Source organism: Tetrao urogallus, assembly GCF_951394365.1.
Source record: "Tetrao urogallus genome assembly, chromosome: 5".
In the NCBI taxonomy this organism is placed as follows: domain Eukaryota; kingdom Metazoa; phylum Chordata; class Aves; order Galliformes; family Phasianidae; genus Tetrao; species Tetrao urogallus.
In genome coordinates, this window is record NC_136818.1 from 47947186 (window position 1) to 47967809 (window position 20624).

The 20624-nt window shown below is 43.0% G+C and overlaps 1 protein-coding gene across 1 annotated transcript; it reads left to right on the top strand.

Moving 5' to 3' along the window:
• Positions 1-337: 337 nt before the first annotated feature.
• LOC306946383 (cardiac-enriched FHL2-interacting protein) lies at positions 338-4906 on the top strand (the record flags this gene model as incomplete). Its single annotated transcript, XM_079535405.1, has 1 exon — positions 338-4906. One exon carries the CDS (start codon positions 338-340, stop codon positions 4904-4906), a length of 4569 nt encoding a protein of 1522 aa, XP_079391531.1.
• Positions 4907-20624: the final 15718 nt, after the last annotated feature.

Genomic DNA, 20624 nt, shown 5'->3' on the forward strand with positions numbered 1-20624 from the left:
TGACTGAAATAATAATTTTTTTTCATACTGTCTAACGTGTTCCTAGCTTTTTTTTTGTAAATACATATAGCAACAAATTAGTCTGTGGCCAATCTATCCAGAAAATAGTCTTTTTCTAATAATATTACTATATAAAAATGATAATTCATAATCTGTCTTTGCAGAGAAGAAAGATTCCTTCACCTGTTCCATAAGATGAATCAGTATGCTGCAGCACTGACTGGAGGAATTGTTTTATATTTATAAATTGCAAACTGGAACTCCGCAACACAGTCACCTGCCCATTTGACACCTGGTGTTAATCCTTTGGATAGTTCATTCATGACTCCCATGAACAATGCAGGGAAATAAAAAACATACAGAAGGACAGAGCGACTCCTCAAGTATTGGGAGTCTCCTGGATGACACAGACCGTGAGGTGAGCAGCCTCACAGATCGGGCTTTCAAAAGTCTGTGTGTGGCAGAACTTGAAGACTCTTACAATGAACCAGATCTTGCCATTTCACCTGACTTCACTCACCAGTTCTCTGCTAAATTTCATCCAGGGGCATTAAACCATGCCATCAAATTAACAGCAAGCTGTAACAAGCTAGCAGCAAGAAACAATGAACATGCAATATGGGCTTCAACATTCCAGCAGTTACCAAAGTGTGCTCCAGAAGAGAAAAAGAGTGCCAAGAATAACACCCTTGGTACAGAAAGGAAAAAGCTGAATTTGCCAGTCCCTGGTCCAAGGAACAATAAACATGTTTCAAAAGTGTCTTCACTGATTAAGACATTTGATAAGACTGCAAATCAAGGGTCAGGAGATTCTCTGATAGCCAGCAAGCAGCCCATTAAAAATAGCTTTCAAAGATGTAAATTAAATCATGGAAATGATATGGCGTGCTGGGATAACAAAGCCATTTTAAACATCCACAAGGAACTGTCTGGATTTTCTGAGGATAGTCAAGATAGCCACCATGTCAGTGGCAAACATGAGCCACAGAAAAGACTTAATAAAATAGATATGAGTTATTGTGGTTCTGATGGTTGTTATCCTGTGCTGATTGAGATGTCAAAAGTAGCCAAGTCAAATTTTTCTCGTTCATCTAAAAATGCTTTCAAAAACAAAAATTTGAAAGTTAATGAGCCAGCAAAAAAAGGCAATTTTCTTCACAGTGAGAACAGTGCTTTTGAATCATGGAATGTCCATCATAAAAAATTGTCTGAAAAAGAGGAATTTGTTGATCCAATAACAAAAAAGGAAAGTCTTACATACCTTGAAGAAGTGCCAGTTATTGAAGGATCTCATGCAAGTGAACTTAAATTGCCACCCGTCAAGGCCACTGTTACTAAGAAGAAGAAAGATTTTCAGAGGGAGCCAACTCCACCAGAAACTGCTTTTAGTATCCCCCTCCCAGCTGTATTTGTACCTCATGGTCCCCTCCCTTCTGGAACTGATTTTCCTGCTGCTCTTCCTCCTGTACCCCCACCTAGGATCCACGTGCACCAGGATCCTCCTCAGCCACCTTCAGTCCCTCAGCCAGTTCCACTCCCAGCTCCCCCACATCCCCCAACACCGCCCACCCGTAAAGCCCCTCCTATACCACCCCTCCCACTTCCAGATCAACTTTCCCCTCCTGACATGTCCCAGACCTCCATCTCACCCCAGTCCATGTCTCACAGGATGGCTTCCCCCTCATCTCTGTCCCAGGCACCTGTTCCACCTCCACGAGGGCTCCCAGCCACCTTAACCGAAGAGAACACCACCAGTCCACCCTGGAGGAGGCTGAGGGCTACAAAAGGGGCATCAGAGAGAAGACGAACTTCAGAGGAGTTCTCAGCCAGCAGTGAAACATGTTTATTGTCTGAAAAAGCATCTGGAGCCAAACCTGATCAGGATATAGCTCCTCTGATTAAACAGGCAAACTCTCCTGGATCAGTCAGTCCCATTTTTAACATCACTGAACTCTTAACACCCATTATACCACCAAAACAGGAGATGGACCCCATGGAAAGTGAGATGATCCCTCTCACACCTCCTCCCACTGAGAGCATGTCAGAGAGAGATGATGAAGGGAGTGTGTTTAGTGATTACAGGTCTCGGGACAGTTACAAATCAAAAGCGTCAAGTCTATTGTTCAACTTGAAAGATGTACGTAAACGTGTTAAGACTATTTACACCCCTTCTCCTCTATTAAGAGTCTTGGAAAATAGAAATAGGGCTAGGGAAAGTATACAGGAGAATTTGCAAGAAAAAAATAGCATGAAGATGGCAGAGAAAGATGAATTGAGTGATATAACTTCGGTGTTGTCTGAGAGTGTTCATGAAAAGGACAATAAAACTGATTTAGCTGGACACTTCACAGACAATTACCTGACTTTGAGTTCACCCCAGACAACAGCAGACTTTTTATTTCACCAGACTGGAGACAATTTGCAGCAAGATCATTCAACACATGAAGATCTGATTAAAAATACAAGGGGTAATGAGGACCACCCCTTGTTAAGGCATCAGTGTGAAGAGCCCAATTTAAGAAAAAGTTTGCCTTATCCAGCAATGAAACTACACAGTAGAGACAATACAGATAGAACACTTGGGCAGCCCTTGCAAAATCCCAGTTTCCAAGCTGAGGAAAAGGAGAGACAGGCTGGTAAACCAAATAAAAATGATGCTTTCAAAACACTTCCAAGCCAACTCTCACCAGCAGAGGGTGTACCTTACAGTGACATCCAAACCAACATGGCAGTCACTGGCCATGAAGCACAAGGCAAAAGAAGCCCTAGTTCTTCTGAACAGTCTTTCATCTCCACAGTAGAGCAACCATTTCAGGAGGAGCCACTTTCACCAGAACCCCTGGTGGAGAAGGAAAGTCTTCAAGAAAGCCAGAGGACTAAAGCTGAAATGAGTGTAGAAAGCAAGAAAAGCCACGAGGAAAGAAGAAATGCAGCTGGGGAAGACAAACTGCAGTATTATGCTTGTGTCAGCTCTGGCACTGGTGCAGCAGAGAGGAAGGAGGGTACTGAGAATGAACAGAGGAGCATGATGAAAGAAAAGCTAATACAAGAGAAAAAGGAAGAAGCCAATGGCATGGATTCTGCTTCTGACAGCATAAAAGACGCATCCACTCCAAGGTCTGAGGAGCCACAAACTCAACCATCTTCAAGTTCAGCCAAACCCTGTCTGTTTATGATCAAAAATAATACATTCAGGTCACCTCAGGTAATAAGAGCTGTCAAGATGCCTCTGTTTAGATCCTTTTCTCTAGATGATACAGTGAGCAGCAGTTATAAAGAAATGGAAGGTAGATTTGTACTCCCAGCTGCACACAGCAAGCAATCCCAGGATGCGCTGCATGCCCCGGAGCAAGGCTGGTTGGCACCCATGTGCAGAAGGCAGCAGGATGTGAGGGAAGGAGCAACTGACAGAGGGAGAGATGCCAGTGAGTCTGGATCTACTTCAGCAACACTGGACCCCAATCTTCTGCAAGATTCAGAGAGCTTTTTGTTAGGGAAGCTGATGGAAGAAGATGAAGAGACCTGTGCTTTGTTAAATGAAGTTGGGAAAATGAATGAGGAAAGTATCTGCAGAGATAAAGAGAAGCCCCAGATTAGGAAGGCAAGACGCAGCTTAACACAACCAAATTTAGGTCCAGAAAATGATCAAGCACAAAGCAGCCCCAGCTATCCAACAGAAAGAAAGGTAAATTACTTTAAGAACCATCATTTATTTAATCGCAGAGGTGGCTCTTGTGCAAAAAAAATAATAACTACAGAGACAATTTCCCCTGTGACAGAATCCATACCAGAGGACCATACATATCTTTCTGTATCCCACGAAGCTTTAGAGGACATGCTAGACATGGAAGATACACAAGTTTTGTTAGACAGCAATGAATGCTCTGCTGTTACAAGCCCCAGATCAGGAAGCACAATGCACTCTCTTGTCAGTTTACCATCAGAGAAACCAACAATTTCTAGCCTTGGAGAGACAGAAGGTGCTATAAACCCTGCCTTACTGAACATGGCATTGAAGAGTCAAGCTGATACATCTGCAGAAGAAATAATCAATTCAACACAGAGGCATCTTCTACTTGATCCTGCAGGGGAAGCTGATAGGCTGGAACTAGGGGAGAGAGGAGCGGGCAAGCCTCCTGCTGTGCCACCAAAAACAGAAAAGGCTCTGCGGCGGGCCAAAAAGCTGGCAAGCAGGAGGAAGAAAATAGAAGAGCAGCAGAAAAAGCATCAGACAGAGCATAGAGACATTGCAGCGAGAAAAGTTACTCGTTCTGGACACACACTAGCATCTCCCTCACCACTGGGGTATTCTATCCATCCTGCTCCTCACTCAACTTTTACTTCTCCAGAAACTAGTATAAGAAGACTTAGTGGTGCATCTGCAGTAAGCCCTTCTCCTTCTTTGACCCAGCGTAAACTTCTCCAAGACCCCGATTCTGGCCAATACTATGTAGTTGATTTACCAGCTGAAGTTAATTTAAAGACTTTTTATGACCCAGAAACTGGCAAGTATATTCAAGTCTCAGTCCCTTCCTCAGAAGAAAATATATACCAACCCTCATCTTCAGAAAACAGGAATTCTCCTTATGCCTCCTATCCTAGAGCACTGCCTTTACCAGCTTCATCTGTAGCAGTGCTGAGATCACCCTCTCAGCTCTCGGAATCTACCTGGTTAATGTCAACCATACAAAGAGAACCAGCAGAACTACCAAAAGATGGTCAACAGGACTACAGATACTCTGGAGATGTGGATAACCAGCCCTGTATCGAACCAGCCTCTCACTCCTGCAGCCAAGATACTGAAGAAACTCACATTTGCTTAGGAAAGGACATAAGCTCAACCCCAAATACAGCCCTAGTGTCTCTCACTAATTTAGATAATTTTTCTGCTGAAGGAGTATCTTGAAAAATGAAGTAACAAAACATGCCAGCTGGTGTTAAGATCCATTTGGACAGTCACATGCACACACGAGCACACACAGATTTTATGTTAGTACAACACTATGTCTGAATCTCATTGTGGTTTGGGTGGGAAGGAAAATGAAGGATGATCATGCTGAAAGATGAGAGGAGATGGTCTGTCTGAAGAAGTGTAAAATTGAGTGAGCCCCAAATCACCAGTGAGATAAAGGGGCAATGTCAGCTAAACAAATAAACACAACAGTATGAAGCCACTGCTTGTTGCTACTGCTGCTTTGCCATTAGGATGGCCTGGAATTGCCAAAGCAAGTGTTCTTTTGCCCAAATGTGTTGCATGATATATGACAGAAAGTAAAGCCTACGAGACCATCCTGTCCATCCTGAGAACTAAGAGAGATGCCACATCTCTTGAACTTTCCTCACTCAGTGCCTTTGAACTGTACTGGCAGGTAGAAAGCTACAAACATGCCACAAACCTGAGATTCATTTTTTGCTCACATTGATTAACCAGATGTTATTAACTAGAAGATTGTATACTGGATGCACAGTACAACAGCCATACCAAAGAAAAATTTAAACAACCAGAATACTGTTGCAGCTGCTCTTGACTTCTTATATACTTTTGTAGTGTTCACTAACATGCTGCTCTATTCTTTATATTTGTTGGTAATTTCCAAATACGCTCCTCTAGCATCAGGGGTTATTTAAAATGCAACTTTAAATTTCTACTTCTCTCAATAATTGGCCCAAAATATTTTGGAAAGGAGCAAGGTTGAATAAAATCCCACAACAGTATTTAACTTCTTGCTAGGATGAAAAGATCTCTGCTTGATATAATTGAAATGCTTTTCATTTTGGTTTGGTGTTAGGCTCCCACTGAAATACAGTGCTTACTTTTAAAATCTGAAAAATGTTGTTCTTAATTTTGTTTTCATGCATTCTGTGATTTAAACAAACAAACAAACAAAAAACAAAAACAAAAAAAAAAACATCCAAAGTATTAATTTCTGAAAAAGGATTATCACTGTTCTTTGAAAGCTCTATATCAAACTATGACTCATCCTTGCTTAAGATATTTTTTATCATCACAGATAATAAGAGAACCTTGGTGAAAAGATGGAAAAAAACTGAATGTAATGTGTCTGCTTATAAATATATATTTGGAGTAATGGTTTCCCCTTTTTTTCCTGTCTCATTTCATAGCTTTCCTTTATCAAAATTGAAGTACAGGAGAATTTTAATGTCTTCAGACATTAAAATTTTTCAATGAATTTTGACTTGGAACTCAGAATAAAAAACAAAAAACTCAGAAAAAAACTCAGAACAAAAAACAAAAACAAAAAAAAAACATCCAAAGTATTAATTTCTGAAAAAGGATTATCACTGTTCTTTGAAAGCTCTATATCAAACTATGACTCATCCTTGCTTAAGATATTTTTTATCATCACAGATAATAAGAGAACCTTGGTGAAAAGATGGAAAAAAACTGAATGTAATGTGTCTGCTTATAAATATATATTTGGAGTAATGGTTTCCCCTTTTTTTCCTGTCTCATTTCATAGCTTTCCTTTATCAAAATTGAAGTACAGGAGAATTTTAATGTCTTCAGACATTAAAATTTTTCAATGAATTTTGACTTGGAACTCAGAATACCTATTCTCCCCTAGAACAGAGCTCATCTTGGAAGAATTTAACTATTTGGAAATCAAGAGCGTTTCAGAAACAGGAATCACTTATCAAGTTGTTAAATTAAGATGAATGTCTCCTATTATGAATATTTTTCCTTTATTTTGGTCACAAATAAGTCACGAAACTGACATAGTGCCATTTACGCTGTACTTCTCTGGTATCTGCTTTCATTGTATACAACATAATGCCTATCCAGTGTAGGACAGGATGTCATCTACATATAAAAGTACCAATAAATAGATTTATTAAAGTTTTCCAAGAAACCTGTGTGATTGGAAAGCCCAGAAGAATGTACAAGCCATTTTTTTGTTGCTTGATCTCACAAATGTAAATAAGCTTAAGAGCCAGAAGTCAAGAGGTGAGCAGACTCTCAAAAAACAGAATAACAGCATGTTTTCCCAGGGGAGTCTTGGATAAAAAATATCTGTACACATTAAAAAAAATGGTAATTTGATTAGCAAAACATAGAACTGCATTAAAACAAACAAACAAACCTTTAGCTTGACTAACTTTTGTTTGTTTTGTAGATGTGCACATTTTTCCTTTTGCGCTCCTTTTTTTTCAGATTCTTCTCTCACTATGGAAAATTGTATCCTCCAGTATACAACTGCTAGGTATGTGAGGAAAGCAGAGTGAATTTTTCAAATTCTGTGACAGCAAAGCGAAGCCTGGATGTCTGAAGAGGAGTCAGTACTAATCTGAATACCAAACACCTTTAGCCAATGCTTTCTGTTAACTAATAGGATCTACAGTCACAGTAAACTGAATCTTGGGTGTGTGTAACACTTTAATGCTATAATGTGATGGAAAGAACAGCAATAACAGCAGTCTGACACAATCCTAGGCTTCAGCAAATGACAAGCCCAAAAGCAGCAGCCATGGACACAGAAACAGAGAAGAAAATTTGCTTACCTTTGGAAGGCCTCAGGGTTGACAGGGATCTCCAGTGGATCTCCAGTCCCTGATGAGGAGATAACCTCACCTCCACTGCCAACCTTTAAAGGAGATGTGGGAAGGGATGGATCCTTGGTCCACTCCTTCTGGTCCCGTGGGTTGGCCCTGCCTTCCCACCAGGTGCTCAATCACTGTTTCAGGCAGTGATTTAGCATTTCCTCTAGAACGTGTCACAGAGAATTTTGGCCAAGAGAATTTGTAGCTAAATGAAACAAACCCAGAGCCGGAGGTCTTTGAAAATAAATCTGAAAATGATTCTTATCATGTATTCAGACTTGTCCCCAGAGTGCACTGACACATGGAGTGAATGCTGTTACATGAGTGTTGCTTCAGGTGCAGACAGATTATTTATATATATGCATATAAAAAAAAATATTCTACAGTTAAATATACATGCATTTTATGCACCTATAGAACTGCTATTTGCATGTCAGTATAAGACAGCAGTAATGTCTGTGATGATGAACACAAAATGGTTGTGTGTTAAAAGGTGGCAAAACAATAACTTTTCAAATAACAAATATTTCCCCCCCCCCCTTGCACTCTTCTGTTTTGTTTGGTTTCTTTTTCCATTGCTGTAGTGGAAAATCTAGGTCTTCTGGACAAGATGACAGCTGTTAATTGACCTCTTTTGGAGAGGAAGCTGTGGGAAATGTGCAATAATCACTAAAATGTTTATTAAATAAGCAGTGTTTTGTGATGCTAATGACCATGACGTTAAAGTAGAGTGAAGGGATGTGTAGGCAAACAGAGCTGAATTCAGCCTTCCAGCAGCCTATGGCTCTGTGTGTAGAGAAGTACAGCAGGCTGAGAGGGGCTGGGGCCATTGCTTTCACTGTTCTCTTCTCTTGCAGTTTCTTTTTCCCGTGTTGTATTCCTGGCTGCTCCCAGGCTTGGTTGCAGTGATGGATCTTCCTTGCCAAGTGTGACAGGGACAAACACGGGCCCAGAAAGTAGCATAGGTGCTCCTCAGCTAGACCCTGTCACTGGAGCCTCCTCACTTTGAGCCTTTCTCCTTCTGGGGTAGCCCCAATGCTTTTTGTTCTCACTGTCACACTACAGATGGGGTCTGCCAATCCGTTGCCATGATTCAGTTCCAGGAACTCATCTTTCCTCATGCAAAATGCTGCATTTGTTTCAGAGTGCAGCTGAGTCGGAACATCCCCTCCCTGGGTGTTCAGGGCCTTCTTAACCATCTCTCCAGGAACATATGTGTCACCAGCACACTCTGTATTTGCAAATAAGTAATTATTAATTAACAAATAAAAGGGACTTGTTTTGCAATACTGGGATGACTTCTAAACAGCTTTTTCATTACAATTACGTCTCAATTTAGCTTTATCTCCAGTTATGCCCACAAAACTATTGACACCCGTGAAAAATGTGTGGAGTACACAACAATAGGTCTGGGAGCTATTTTGTGCAAGATTTCCTCTTGCTTTCTACCTCTCCAGCAGAGGGGAGGGTAAGCCAAGTGGGTGCACTCCATGCCAGCATCACAGCCATCTTTCCCTCCACCCCACCATGAGGGCTGCAGTCTAGGCAGTGGCCCTGTAGGTGAGACTCCAGCCCCTGGTCCAGCAGTTTCTTCTCAGTTTCTCTCTTTGCCTGTTACATTACAGAATGATGCTGAAATTTCTAAATGAGGTTTCAGCTCTCTTTTTGTACCAACAGGCAATTTCATTCAGATTCTCCCTGCTTTGAACCCTGACTAGCCAAGCAGTCCTGGCTGACCATGAAAATGTTACTGTGGCTTGGTTAGGACAGAGCTCAAGCAGAAAAATGTACTAGACGTGATTTACCAGAAACACTTTCAATAGAATTGCATCTCTGTATTTGGGGGAAATACTCTGTTTTCTTCCTGTAAAAATTAAGACCTCTATGCTTGATCCTCTGTCTCACTCAAAAGCAGCATCAAGAGCTGGTGATATCGTATGGGATAGGTTACATGGGCTCTAGTGAATACACTTAAGTGTGTAATTTGGAAGAACTCATTTACATCAGTCATTTTTATTAAGGAAACTGTGCTTCAGAGCCTTATACAAGATAGAGCATGGAACACTTGAGTAAATTGAATATTAATGTGATTTTTGTGTGTGCAAAGGCCCATTATAACAATAGAGGTCAACAATAAAATTATTTCTTCTTTAGGGTCATTATTTCAGTCTTACAATGATCTTATGTTTATCACTGTCCCCTGATATTAAAGATAATAGTGTAATTATGGGATTGAAGTGAAAAGGGAATGGCTGAAAATGACCTGTGGTCTTCCCTTACTTCTTTTCAGTATTCTCAAAATTTTTATGATGTTGATTTTTTACATTAGGTAGTCAGGTCTTCAGTACTCTATGGGCAATTAGAGGCTTGTTTCTAATATTTTACTGAACATACTTACAAAGCAGCATTTCAATAGTGCAGAAGAGAAATCATTTATGTCCCAATTGCTTAAAGCTCTGCATTTTTATTAAAGCAGATTTAACTCAGGACTTTGGGGAATCAGCTTTCCATGCTAAAAATTAAACACCTTCCCATGTCAAAGTCCAGTAGCAAAGATGAATAAATCAACGTCTGAGGTACTTCAGAAGGAGGTAGTTAAGATCCTGTGAGAAGTAGGGATAGTCTTTGAAATGTTTCTGGCAATGGAAAGAAGTTGAACTCCAGCAAAAAGTCATAGATGTTTAAACCTAGGGAATGCTTTGAAAAGCCAGGGCTTGTCAAAGTCAGCCTTCCCCTGTACATCTTGTCCAACCTTTTTCCAGAGTTCTTAGTGCATGCCTGCTCCCACCCTTTCAGTGTCAGATCCTCATCTTGTTCTCAACTGCCCCTCCAGTTTCTTAAATCTGTTACAGGAGTGGCAACATTCAAAACAACCAAAAATGGGCACCATGCTTTTTCACTATAGCAGGAACAGCCTTTAGTCACCAACAATATGGAGCATTTCAGGTAAGCTCAGGTGACTTTAACCAGGATTTTCTTTACATTGACAGACCACAGATGGCACAGAAAGACTGAAATAAACAGGGATGCTTCCTTTTATTACAAGTGCTGATAAGATGCAGAAGATGCAAGGCAGATCTGGCCCAAGAGAAACCCTTTCTTTGATCATACTGAGATTTCTTTGACCGTGCCGAGAAAGTCCATTGGGATAATCAGTTTCTGCTGCCTGGATCAGGTCTCCTGGGACTGCATCCTTTCTCAAGGAAAGTGACAGAAATATTTCAGAATTATTAATTGCCAAAATTGGCTGTTTTTTTTTTCTTCCCCCCCCCCCCCCAAAAAAAAAAGTCAAAAAGAAAATGCAATGTAAGATGTTATTTGTTATAGTACATCAATACATGGATGTAGGACTATATAACAGTGTTTCTGGTGTTTCATGTCTACATGTCCATTTAACTTGTTATAAATATAGTATTTTATGTTATAATGAAATGTCTGGACATGACCTAAACAGAGCCCCTGAAGCTCCCATTGCTTCTCCCACCTTCTGGTCTGCATGTCCTATTTCTTGCACTGTCTGTCCCATAGGAGCTCTACTCTCCCTTGGGCTTCCTATGTGTTCCAGACACATTCTTCTACCCAAGGAAAATATTTGCCTCTTTCCATATTCTTGTCCTAGAGGGAGAGGTGTACCTAGGATGGCCTCATTCCTCCTTCTGTCCTGCCAGAGGAGTGAGCAGCTGTGCTTTCTGATCATGAAATCCCTGCATTGTCAGCCTGAGACAATATACACTTCTGCTGGCAAAGAGGTCAGCCATAGCACTGCTCCAACCAGCAGTAAACTCCTCCCTTTAGCAACCAGCTGAGCCTTCACATACACTAAGCAAGGTCAAATACCAGCTGGAGTTCTGGAAACCAAAGCGTACTGACACATACTGGCTCCAATAGTTTCCTAAGAGCCACATACCACCCTGCTTAACTACAGTTACCTTGGTACCTGCCCTGCAGGCAGCGGAATCTAGGTCTCCTGCTCATGTTTGGGTTTTTCAGCTGTCTTCTTGTGAGCTGAGACATTTCCTGAAAGAAACTGAGTAGTTCTCATTTGATGCTGACATGCTTACATACTGCTGCCACCGCGGAGCTCCCTCTGGTGCCGGGCTGCCCGCATCTCTGCGTACAGCTGCTGTGAGACAAACTCTGTGCAGGAGGTCTTGTTATCAGTGCTGGAGGCTGCTCCTGCTGCTAACCAAACGCATTTTCAAATGGTAGAGGAACCCAGTTGTGGTTTTATATCCTTCTGGGCATTCACGACATGCTTAATGGTGTGCAACCTCAGTATCCCTGGAGGATAGTAAGTGATGTTATCTGATCATACTCAGCAGGACACTAATCATGTGGTTTAGACCTGTCAATTTTTAAGCTTCTCATCTGAAAAGCTCAAACAACAGCCCGGTCTTTGAAAAGCTTCCGGCCACACAGTAGCACTGTTATATGTTCACACACTGTGCTTGCAGCACATCTGGCAGCAGGGCTTTGTCAGCAAAACTCAGCTTTGTGCCATGGCAGTAAGCCTATCCTCTAAATAAATCTCACCCAAGTGGTAAAATAAAGGTATCATATGTGTGCCTGCATCCATACTATGGCTACTGCTGTACCACATTGGGAAGGGCCAAGTAGCCCTGATAGGAGGAAGCCTATGATGTTCAGAGGCCACAGGTAGATCTATAAGAATATTGGTGTGTGATTTTTTTCCTCAGTTAATCCTAAATTCAGCCCAAATCAAAGTAAACTCACACTTAGTTCCTCCCTCCCATTGATGGGCATGCAAGGAGCTGAGCTGGGAAAGAGTTGGTTACAGACAGAGTGGAGGGAGGAAGGAGGCACAGAAGAACAGAGTGGTTAACAGATGTCTTCATTAAAAAAAATCCAAACATCTGGCAGATGCAACTATCCTCTGTAACAGGTTTCTCATGAGCTTTGTTAAACCATGGCCCAAGTGTACCCACCCTGACGTGCAAAACCTATTTTGGCTGAGTATGACAAGTTTGAGAAACAGACTGTGAAATGAAGGCCAAGTCACATGCCTGTGCAGGGGGAAATAGGAGCAAGGCATCTTCAGGACCTTGGCTTCTCTCTCCTGGCTCATTAATGAGATTCTAAAGTCTAATTAATAATGATGACTCCTGCTTGCATGTTCCTTTCTGGCTTTCAAAGTTTCTGGCTGTAATGTTATAATGTGATGGAAAGCACAGCAATAATAGCAGGGTAGCAAAGTCTTTAGCTGCAGCAAATGAGGACAAGCCCAAAAGCAACAGTGTTAGATGAAGAAATGAAGGGGGGGAAAAAAAGCTGCTTACCTCTAGCAGGTCTTAGGTTAGCAGGGATTTCCAGCAAGATACCTTTGCCTCCACTGCCAGCCCTTAGAATCATAGAATCACCAAGGTTGGAAAAGACCTAAAAGATCATCCAGTCCAACCGTTCACCTATTCCCAATAGCTCCCACTAAACCATGTCCCTCAACACAACATCCAGCCTTTCCTTGAACACCCCCAGGGTCGGTGACTCCACCACCTCCCTGGGGAGTCCATTCCAGTGCCTGACCACCCTTTCTGAAAAGTAATACTTCCTAATGTCCAGCCTGAATCTCCCCTCCCGTAGCTTGAAGCCATTCCGTCTGGTCCTATCACTAATGATACGAGAGAAGAGGCTGACCCCCAGCTCACTACAACCTCCCTTCAGGAAGTTATAGAGAGCAATGAGGTCTCCCCTGAGCCTCCTCTTCTCCAGGCTGAACATTCCCAGCTCCTTCAGCCTCTCCTCATATGGCCTGTGTTCCAGACCCCTCACCAGCTTTGTTGCCCTCCTTTGAACACGTTCCAGGGCCTCAATATCTTTCTTGCAGTGAGGGGCCCAAAACTGTACACAGTACTCGAGGTGCGGCCTCACTAGTGCTGAATATAGGGGAACAATCACCTCTCTGCTCCTGCTTGCAACGCTGTTTCTGATGCAAGCCAGGATGCCATTGGCCTTCTTGGCCACCTGGGCACACTGTCGGCTCATATTCAGCCGAGCATCAATCAATACCCCCAGGTCCATTTCCTCTACGCAGTCCTCCAGCCACACCGCCCCAAGCCTGTAGCGTCGCCTGGGGTTGTTGTGGCCGAAGTGCAGGACCCGGCATTTGGCCTTGTTGAAACTCATCCCATTGGCTTCAGCCCAGCTCTCCAGCCTGTCCAGGTCCCTCTGTAGGGCCTCGCTACCCCCAGGCAGATCCACACTTCCAGCCAATTTGGTGTCATCTGCGAATTTACTGAGGGTGCACTCGATGCCCTCATCGAGGTCATCAATAAAGATATTGAAGAGGACAGGCCCCAGCACCGACCCCTGGGGAACACCACTCACGACCGGTCGCCAGCTGGATTTGACTCCATTCACCACCACGAATGGAGGACCCTTGAATGAGGTCTGGGAAGAGGTGGATCCTTGGCTCCACCCCACATGGTCACTCAGGTGCATTGCATGTACCTTAGCTCCCTGGGTTGGCCCTACCTTCCCACTGGGTGCTCAATCACTGCTTCAAGCCATGACTCAGCATTTCTGCTACACTGGCAAATGACACCCTGCAGAACAGAAAAAAACTGGTGTCACTGAAGGTATTTTAATGTGAGGCTGATTCATAGCATTAGTACAAATGCATGGCACTTAACTCACCAGATTATTTTTCAGAAACCTTGATTTGATCTGAGCTGAATAGAAATTGGAAGTTTTCCAGAGTTTCCCATAAACAAAAGGCTTCCCAGCCTCAGCAGCTCTTTAGACACTCAACATTTGTGCAGAGCAGCAGACCTGAGGCATTTTAATAAAATGTAAAGAATCTGACCACCGTAATCTAGAATAAATAAATAAATAGATAAATAAATAAATTCCACACTGATCTCACTCATTTCTGTAGGGCAAACAATATCTCCTGTACCTTCAGATGTGCTGCTCCTCTCTCCTGATGACAACAGAATGCAGTGAGGGCGGTATAGCATGGAGCAGCAAGTGGCTTGTGAGTCCTCACTGAAGGGGTGTCACTCCCAATGGAGTCTGACACAGTTATTAAAGTAGACCCCTGGACATAGGCTACGAGCTCTGACCCACAGAGCAAAGTGGGGATAAACACTGTGTGTAGTCCTAGACTGCTCAGGGTACATGGAACTGGCGTGGAGCTGGCTTTCTCAAGTGCAGGTCCTGAGGCCTTTGGAGAGAAAGCCCATCAAAAAGGATAAAGCTGGGTTTGCTAACACCTCCACTCATATGCATACACACCAAGGAATGCCTGGCTGCTTTGTTCTCACTGGCATTTTTCCAAACAAATCTGGATGACTCGTGGGCTGAGCCCTGCAGAAGACCTCAGGTATTTGGTTTCCTGAGTGATATTTTGAAGCTTTCTTTTCTGACCCCCATTGAACTGTGACTGTGAAATCCTCCCTGGAGAACCCTGTCTCAGATCCAAGTAGATCTTGCTCTGATCGGGTGTGGTGTCTCAGAGGAGTGATAGGATCAGCATCATCCTCCTGTAGATCTTCCTTCTCTGCCGGCAGCCAATTTCTTGCATACTGCTAAAGGAAAAAAGAATTCTAATAAAAACAAACAACTCCCAGGGATGCTCCTGTGCATCACTCTGCCAAGGACTGGTGATCACATCAACATCTTGGTTCTCAGGCATCTGCCAAAAACCAATGGCTTTAGCCGGCACGATGGAGCAGGGGTGAGCCAGCTGTGATATAACGGGCAGAGCTCTGGTTCCTGGGGAGTCTTCTCTGCAGAGATGGGCTTCTTCATTTAATGGGTCTTGGATCTTATTTAACACATCGGCTCATGTACCGTGTGGGTGTAAAGAAGCTGTGTGTATATAATAAAAAACCTCAGCCTATTCAATAGCTAAGGGAGGCCTAATAAATTTGCCACTACAGCAAGTGTTAGTCTCTAGGGCCAATACTGAATGCTGGAGTTTAATAAACAAAAATTCTGAAGCAGAAGAACTAAAAGGTAAACCAGTTCAGCTGACAAAGCAAAAGCAATGTAATTAGAAATGAATGATTCTCCTGGCCTTGACCAGTCCCCGGGAACAGTATCTCAGGCTGGCTGTGTTAAGACTGCCTTCTGATGGCCCTCCTAAGTAAGGCTGCTCTCTGGACATACCTGGTGACCATACCATGGTCCCAGCCTGGGCCAAAGGGCACAGCCCAGAACATGCAGGCACTGATGTAACTGAATAGAATTTGGCAGCTAATGAGATATATTTGGCCAAATATATAGAACCTATGTTCTATATAGAACTACAAGAACCTTGTGCTTGGATTTGGTGAAGCTCATTATGCTGTGCTGTACCCACTGCTCCAGCCTGTCCAAGTCTCTCTGAATGACATCTTGTTCCCTCTCAATTTCAGCTGTTGCAGCAGTACTGCAAAATCACTGACTACATAAGAAACCATCAGGTTTAAATACTGAAAAAAATATGCAGAACAATATATTAAATTCTGGTGAGTTGTAACTGCTTCTTGTTTACCAAAGGAGGCCTGCCACAACAACGAAAAATGGTGCCCAGATGTATGAGGAAGCAGAGCAGCACCTGCTTGTCTCATGGCATAGAGCTCAAGGCTGCAACAAGGGCATTATGTTTGGGTCATTGAAATATTGTTGATGCATCACCCTCAGTAAGGCTGGATGTGCTATATGCTAAAGAAATTCTCATTCTCACAGGCCAGATCTATGTAAAAACTTCATTAGTGGGTATCAGCAAAAGATGGGTTTTTTTTGCGGTAATATGGTCACCACATCAATATTTCACTGCAGTGAAGAGGAAGTTTTTAACTGGAAAGAGTAAAGCATTATTTACTCCACTCTGCGGAGGCTGCCCTTTTAGTTATGGCAGGGGTGTCAGACCCCTTCAGTGGAGAGGGCTGAATTATGTGCTGAGTGCATGGGTATACATTCAGTGCTTCTCACTTCCCCTGTTCACACGCTGGTTCCACCACACAGACAACCAATACAACAGGATCCTTATTGAGTAGCAGCTCCTTGAGAGGTAGACCGTGCCACAGAAGTACACCACAAGCATTTCATCTCCATCCTCTGCTCCCTCGTGGTCCGCCCAACAGCAAATGACTTCCTCCCACATCACCCTGCCTGGTGTGGGAGGCAGGAGTGGTGCTGGAGAAGCATGATCTGTGGCTTTGATTTTCTCCCTGAAGTTTGGGAGAGCAGTTGCCATGCCTACACATGAGGGCTTGACAGCATTCAGCAATGGCTCTCCTGCCTTCAGATCCACATGAGCACTCCATTGCAGAAACTACTTGGGTTTTTAGAGTTGTATGGAGGCTCCCCTTCAGCCTACTCAGGGAGAGGAGTTACACACACAGCCCTGATGAATGCTACGCTTAATAAGCAAGTACAGACTTCCTGGATAAGTGGGTGGGGGAGACTCAGAAGCTGGGAGAAGGCCATCCCCGGCCCTCTTGATGACAAGAAGGAAGAGTCTGATTGTGCTTTTCTGCATGCACATGGCCTGCAGCATCATTGTAAATAATACTCTTAATAAAGAGCCAATTAGCCTAACAATCTCATTACTATCCAGCATGCAGTGAGGGAAGCACTGGCCAACGGCATAACAGTGAAGTTGCATTCTCTGCTCCTCATTTCCTGCTGTACTGTAGGTAGGCAGAAGGAGACCTAAACAGATCTGCAAGACAGAAAATACACAGAGGGCTGAGAGGATGCCACGCAGACTTATAGTGAAGGTCCTATGGTGTGTTGCACTAAGCTCATTAACAAACACACAACAACATGCTGCAAGGATCTGGCAGCAAGCTGTGAGCTGTGTACAGGGCAGAGGGAGACTGCAGAGTGGGGACAGTACGAGCAGAGGCAGCAGAGATGGCCCACAAAGAGGTTGCCTGGGCATTGCAGGTGTCTGTGACCACATGAAGAAAGAGCCCATGACTGGGGATGTTTTGACAAAATCATGCAAGTGATATTTGCATAGAGGCCATTCACACTATGTCTGGCTCATGATAGTCTGGAAATACACAGAGAATAACTGCATGGGATCTAGTGATAAATGCAGTGATTATCAAGCAAAAAAAAATCTTCGTTTTCTGTCTGTCCCTCATACATTGGGCTTACATTTTCTATCACAGAACTGAAAAAAGGCTGTTGTTGGATCAGGCTGCATGTTAATCATCCCCCTGGGCTGGAGCCTTGCACACTGGGGTTCAGCCTGAGTGGCTTTTTATAGCTGAGTTATAAACTTTTAAATGCCAAGCTTAATCAAAGCTACTGATATGGCCATTTCAAAAGTGGTTTAAGAGAGATAGCCCTGATATATGACAGCACAGGAGGAGGGCAGGTAGCTCCTTCACAGTGTGTCTGGAAGGATCTGGTGGCTGGATGAGGGCATAACAGGGACACATCCCTTGAGTGTTCTCTCATCCTAGTGCTACTGCCCCGCAACCTCCAGCAAGTTCCCATGGGCTGCACTGCCCTGTCTCAGACCAAAACTGGGAAGGAAAATGTGGTTTAGCATCCCCTGGTTTACTAATAAGAATGCATATATGTATCCGCCTCTGCTAGGCAGGCTGCAAGACCAGTAGGTGAATGAGCCAAGCATTTAACATGGCACTGTGCAGTTTCAAAACATACATAATCCAAGAGTTTCTTTTAAAACTGACAAAGCAACTATCCACAAAATCATGCTGAACAATGATAATAATAGCAATATCAGACCATGCAGAACCCCAAAGACTTTGAGCTGAGGCTTCTGGGGTAGCTAAAGCAGCTTTGCTCCTACCAGGAGGCTCTGCAAAATGTTGAACCCCTGAATTTTGCAGGTTGCAAAACTCCCAGGTTCCAGCTGCGAGTCTGAGAGCTTCCTCACTCTGCAACGTCACTGTGGTCTAAGCAGAACAAGATAGCCATTACTGCGAAGATAGGATAGAGGAATTAATCTGAATGAAAACAGGACAGGAACTTTTCAGGGTGTTCTTTCTAAATTTATTCATGTATTAAACAAACAGAAACTACAGCATGCATTGGATACTTTTCTTTATTGTACAACAAAACTATGGACTTGTTTGTAATTGCAGCATTTCCAGCAACATCAGGCAGACTTGTCGATGTTATCCAGTTTTGCACAGTCACTAGAGTGTCGCATCATGAATTATTAAATCAGTGCTTCGTGGTAATACATAATTTCTTATCAATTATTCATGCTAATGTGCGTGTAGTTTACTTAATTGTGTTATTGACGATCAAAAGTAATTTCCTGAAAATCCTCAAGGACAGAAAATTTAATCAGCATAACTACTTTTCAGATGCAATACTGTTAAGTATTCTTAATTTGCTCAACAATTCACTTATTTATGTACCTTTCTGGAGGAAATACGAGTTTAATCAAACAATTAGATTGAAGAGTTAGTATACAGAAGGGCTGAAGTTCAACTGAATGTAAGGTAATTATGTTGAAATGAAGTTGGGCCTGCCTCTTCGGAGTGGAAATAATTTTTTTTAATCTTTTTTTTTTGAGGCTGTGGAAATCTCAAAAACAAATTACGGTTGGGAAGATCACTAAGAAACCAGTGATTCTTTCTTCTCCAACTGCCCCCTACAACAAAGCATGTCGTGATCTCCTTTATTTTGGTGGAAGAAGAAGGTTGTTGCTGTCATTCAAACTAAGCCATAATTTGCAGTCAGGGAAATGCTGTCCTTCTACAGCTCAGCAGAGCAGCTCTTCAAGTCGGAGCACATTGAAGGAGCACAGATTGCTGCATGTTTACTCCCACAATTAGGACAGTTTAGGACTGCCTGAAAAAAAAGCAAAAACTGTGTGGCGAATGTAAAACAAAATGACTCCAGTAGAGGGACGTGGACCCTGTCAGGTTTTTCTTTGTGCTTAAGTCCAAGGACAGAGCTAGCATCTCCCTCCCTGATGGCTCATCAACAGAGGAAATAGATCCCACCCTTGGAGATATTCCCAGTACCCTTCACTCTCAGCATAAAGAAGGTACTTGGTGCTGTGAGTCCATCCCTTGAACAGCAGGGCTTCCACCCTATGTGTGGGTCCTGACACCAAACACTGCCCTGGAGAAAGCATCACAGGAGGCTCCTGTGAGAGCCAGAGAAATCCCAGGTACTTTGGGATTGTGGCATTTGTAGGCTAAGATCACTTGGGTAGGGAACAGAAAATTTTGCTGCCAACCTTACTTGGGGCTGCCTTTCCAAACACATTCTCAAACCACAGGGTCAGCAATGAATGTGGCAGAAAAACCTGGACTGCTAAATGAGAACCTGAAAACTCTGCTAGCTGAGGTTCTGTGCCGAAATCAGCCCCCTATGGTAAAACCACCACTACAATGGACTCCTCTTACCAACAGGACAGACCTGAGCACAGTTCTCACAAAGGACCTGCTCAGAAGATCTTTGGAGCTGACAGGAATCTTTCCACTGGCTTCCACATTACTTGATACAGTCTTAGAGTAGTGTTTTCATTCTATTCACTGCGGGCATCTGTGGACTATTCTAAGGAATCTGCAAAAGGCATCCGAGTAAAGCGAGTCCGTATCATTAAGTTTAAACATGCTTCTACATTGCCCATGAAAGAAATATGCTGGAGCATCTGGTCTTATTCTGTTTTGCTCTGCAGTGTTATGGGTCAGGAATAAGAGCATATTTCCTGAGGCATCAATATCTTCTCTGTACTGTGCACACTGTGTAATAATTCATACATTTTCATGTCCAGAATCATTCCAATCAGCCTTCAATGAACAAAAGAGTCTGATTTTGGATGGCATAAAGGAATATCCTTCCAAATTTTATTTCCTATTTATTAAAAACTCATCGTGCAAGGACATATTTGCAGTGTTGCTATCCAGGATGATTTTGTTTCCCAGTCTTTCTTTCCAAAAGAATCACAGAATCACAGAATTGTAGGGGTTGGAAGAGACCTCCAGAGATCATCGAGTCCAACCCCCCTGCCAAAGCAGGTTCCCTACACCAGGTCGCACAGGTAGGCATCCAGGCAGGTCTTGAACATCTCCAGAGAAGGAGACAATGAATGATGCTAAAATCCCCCCAGCTTTCTG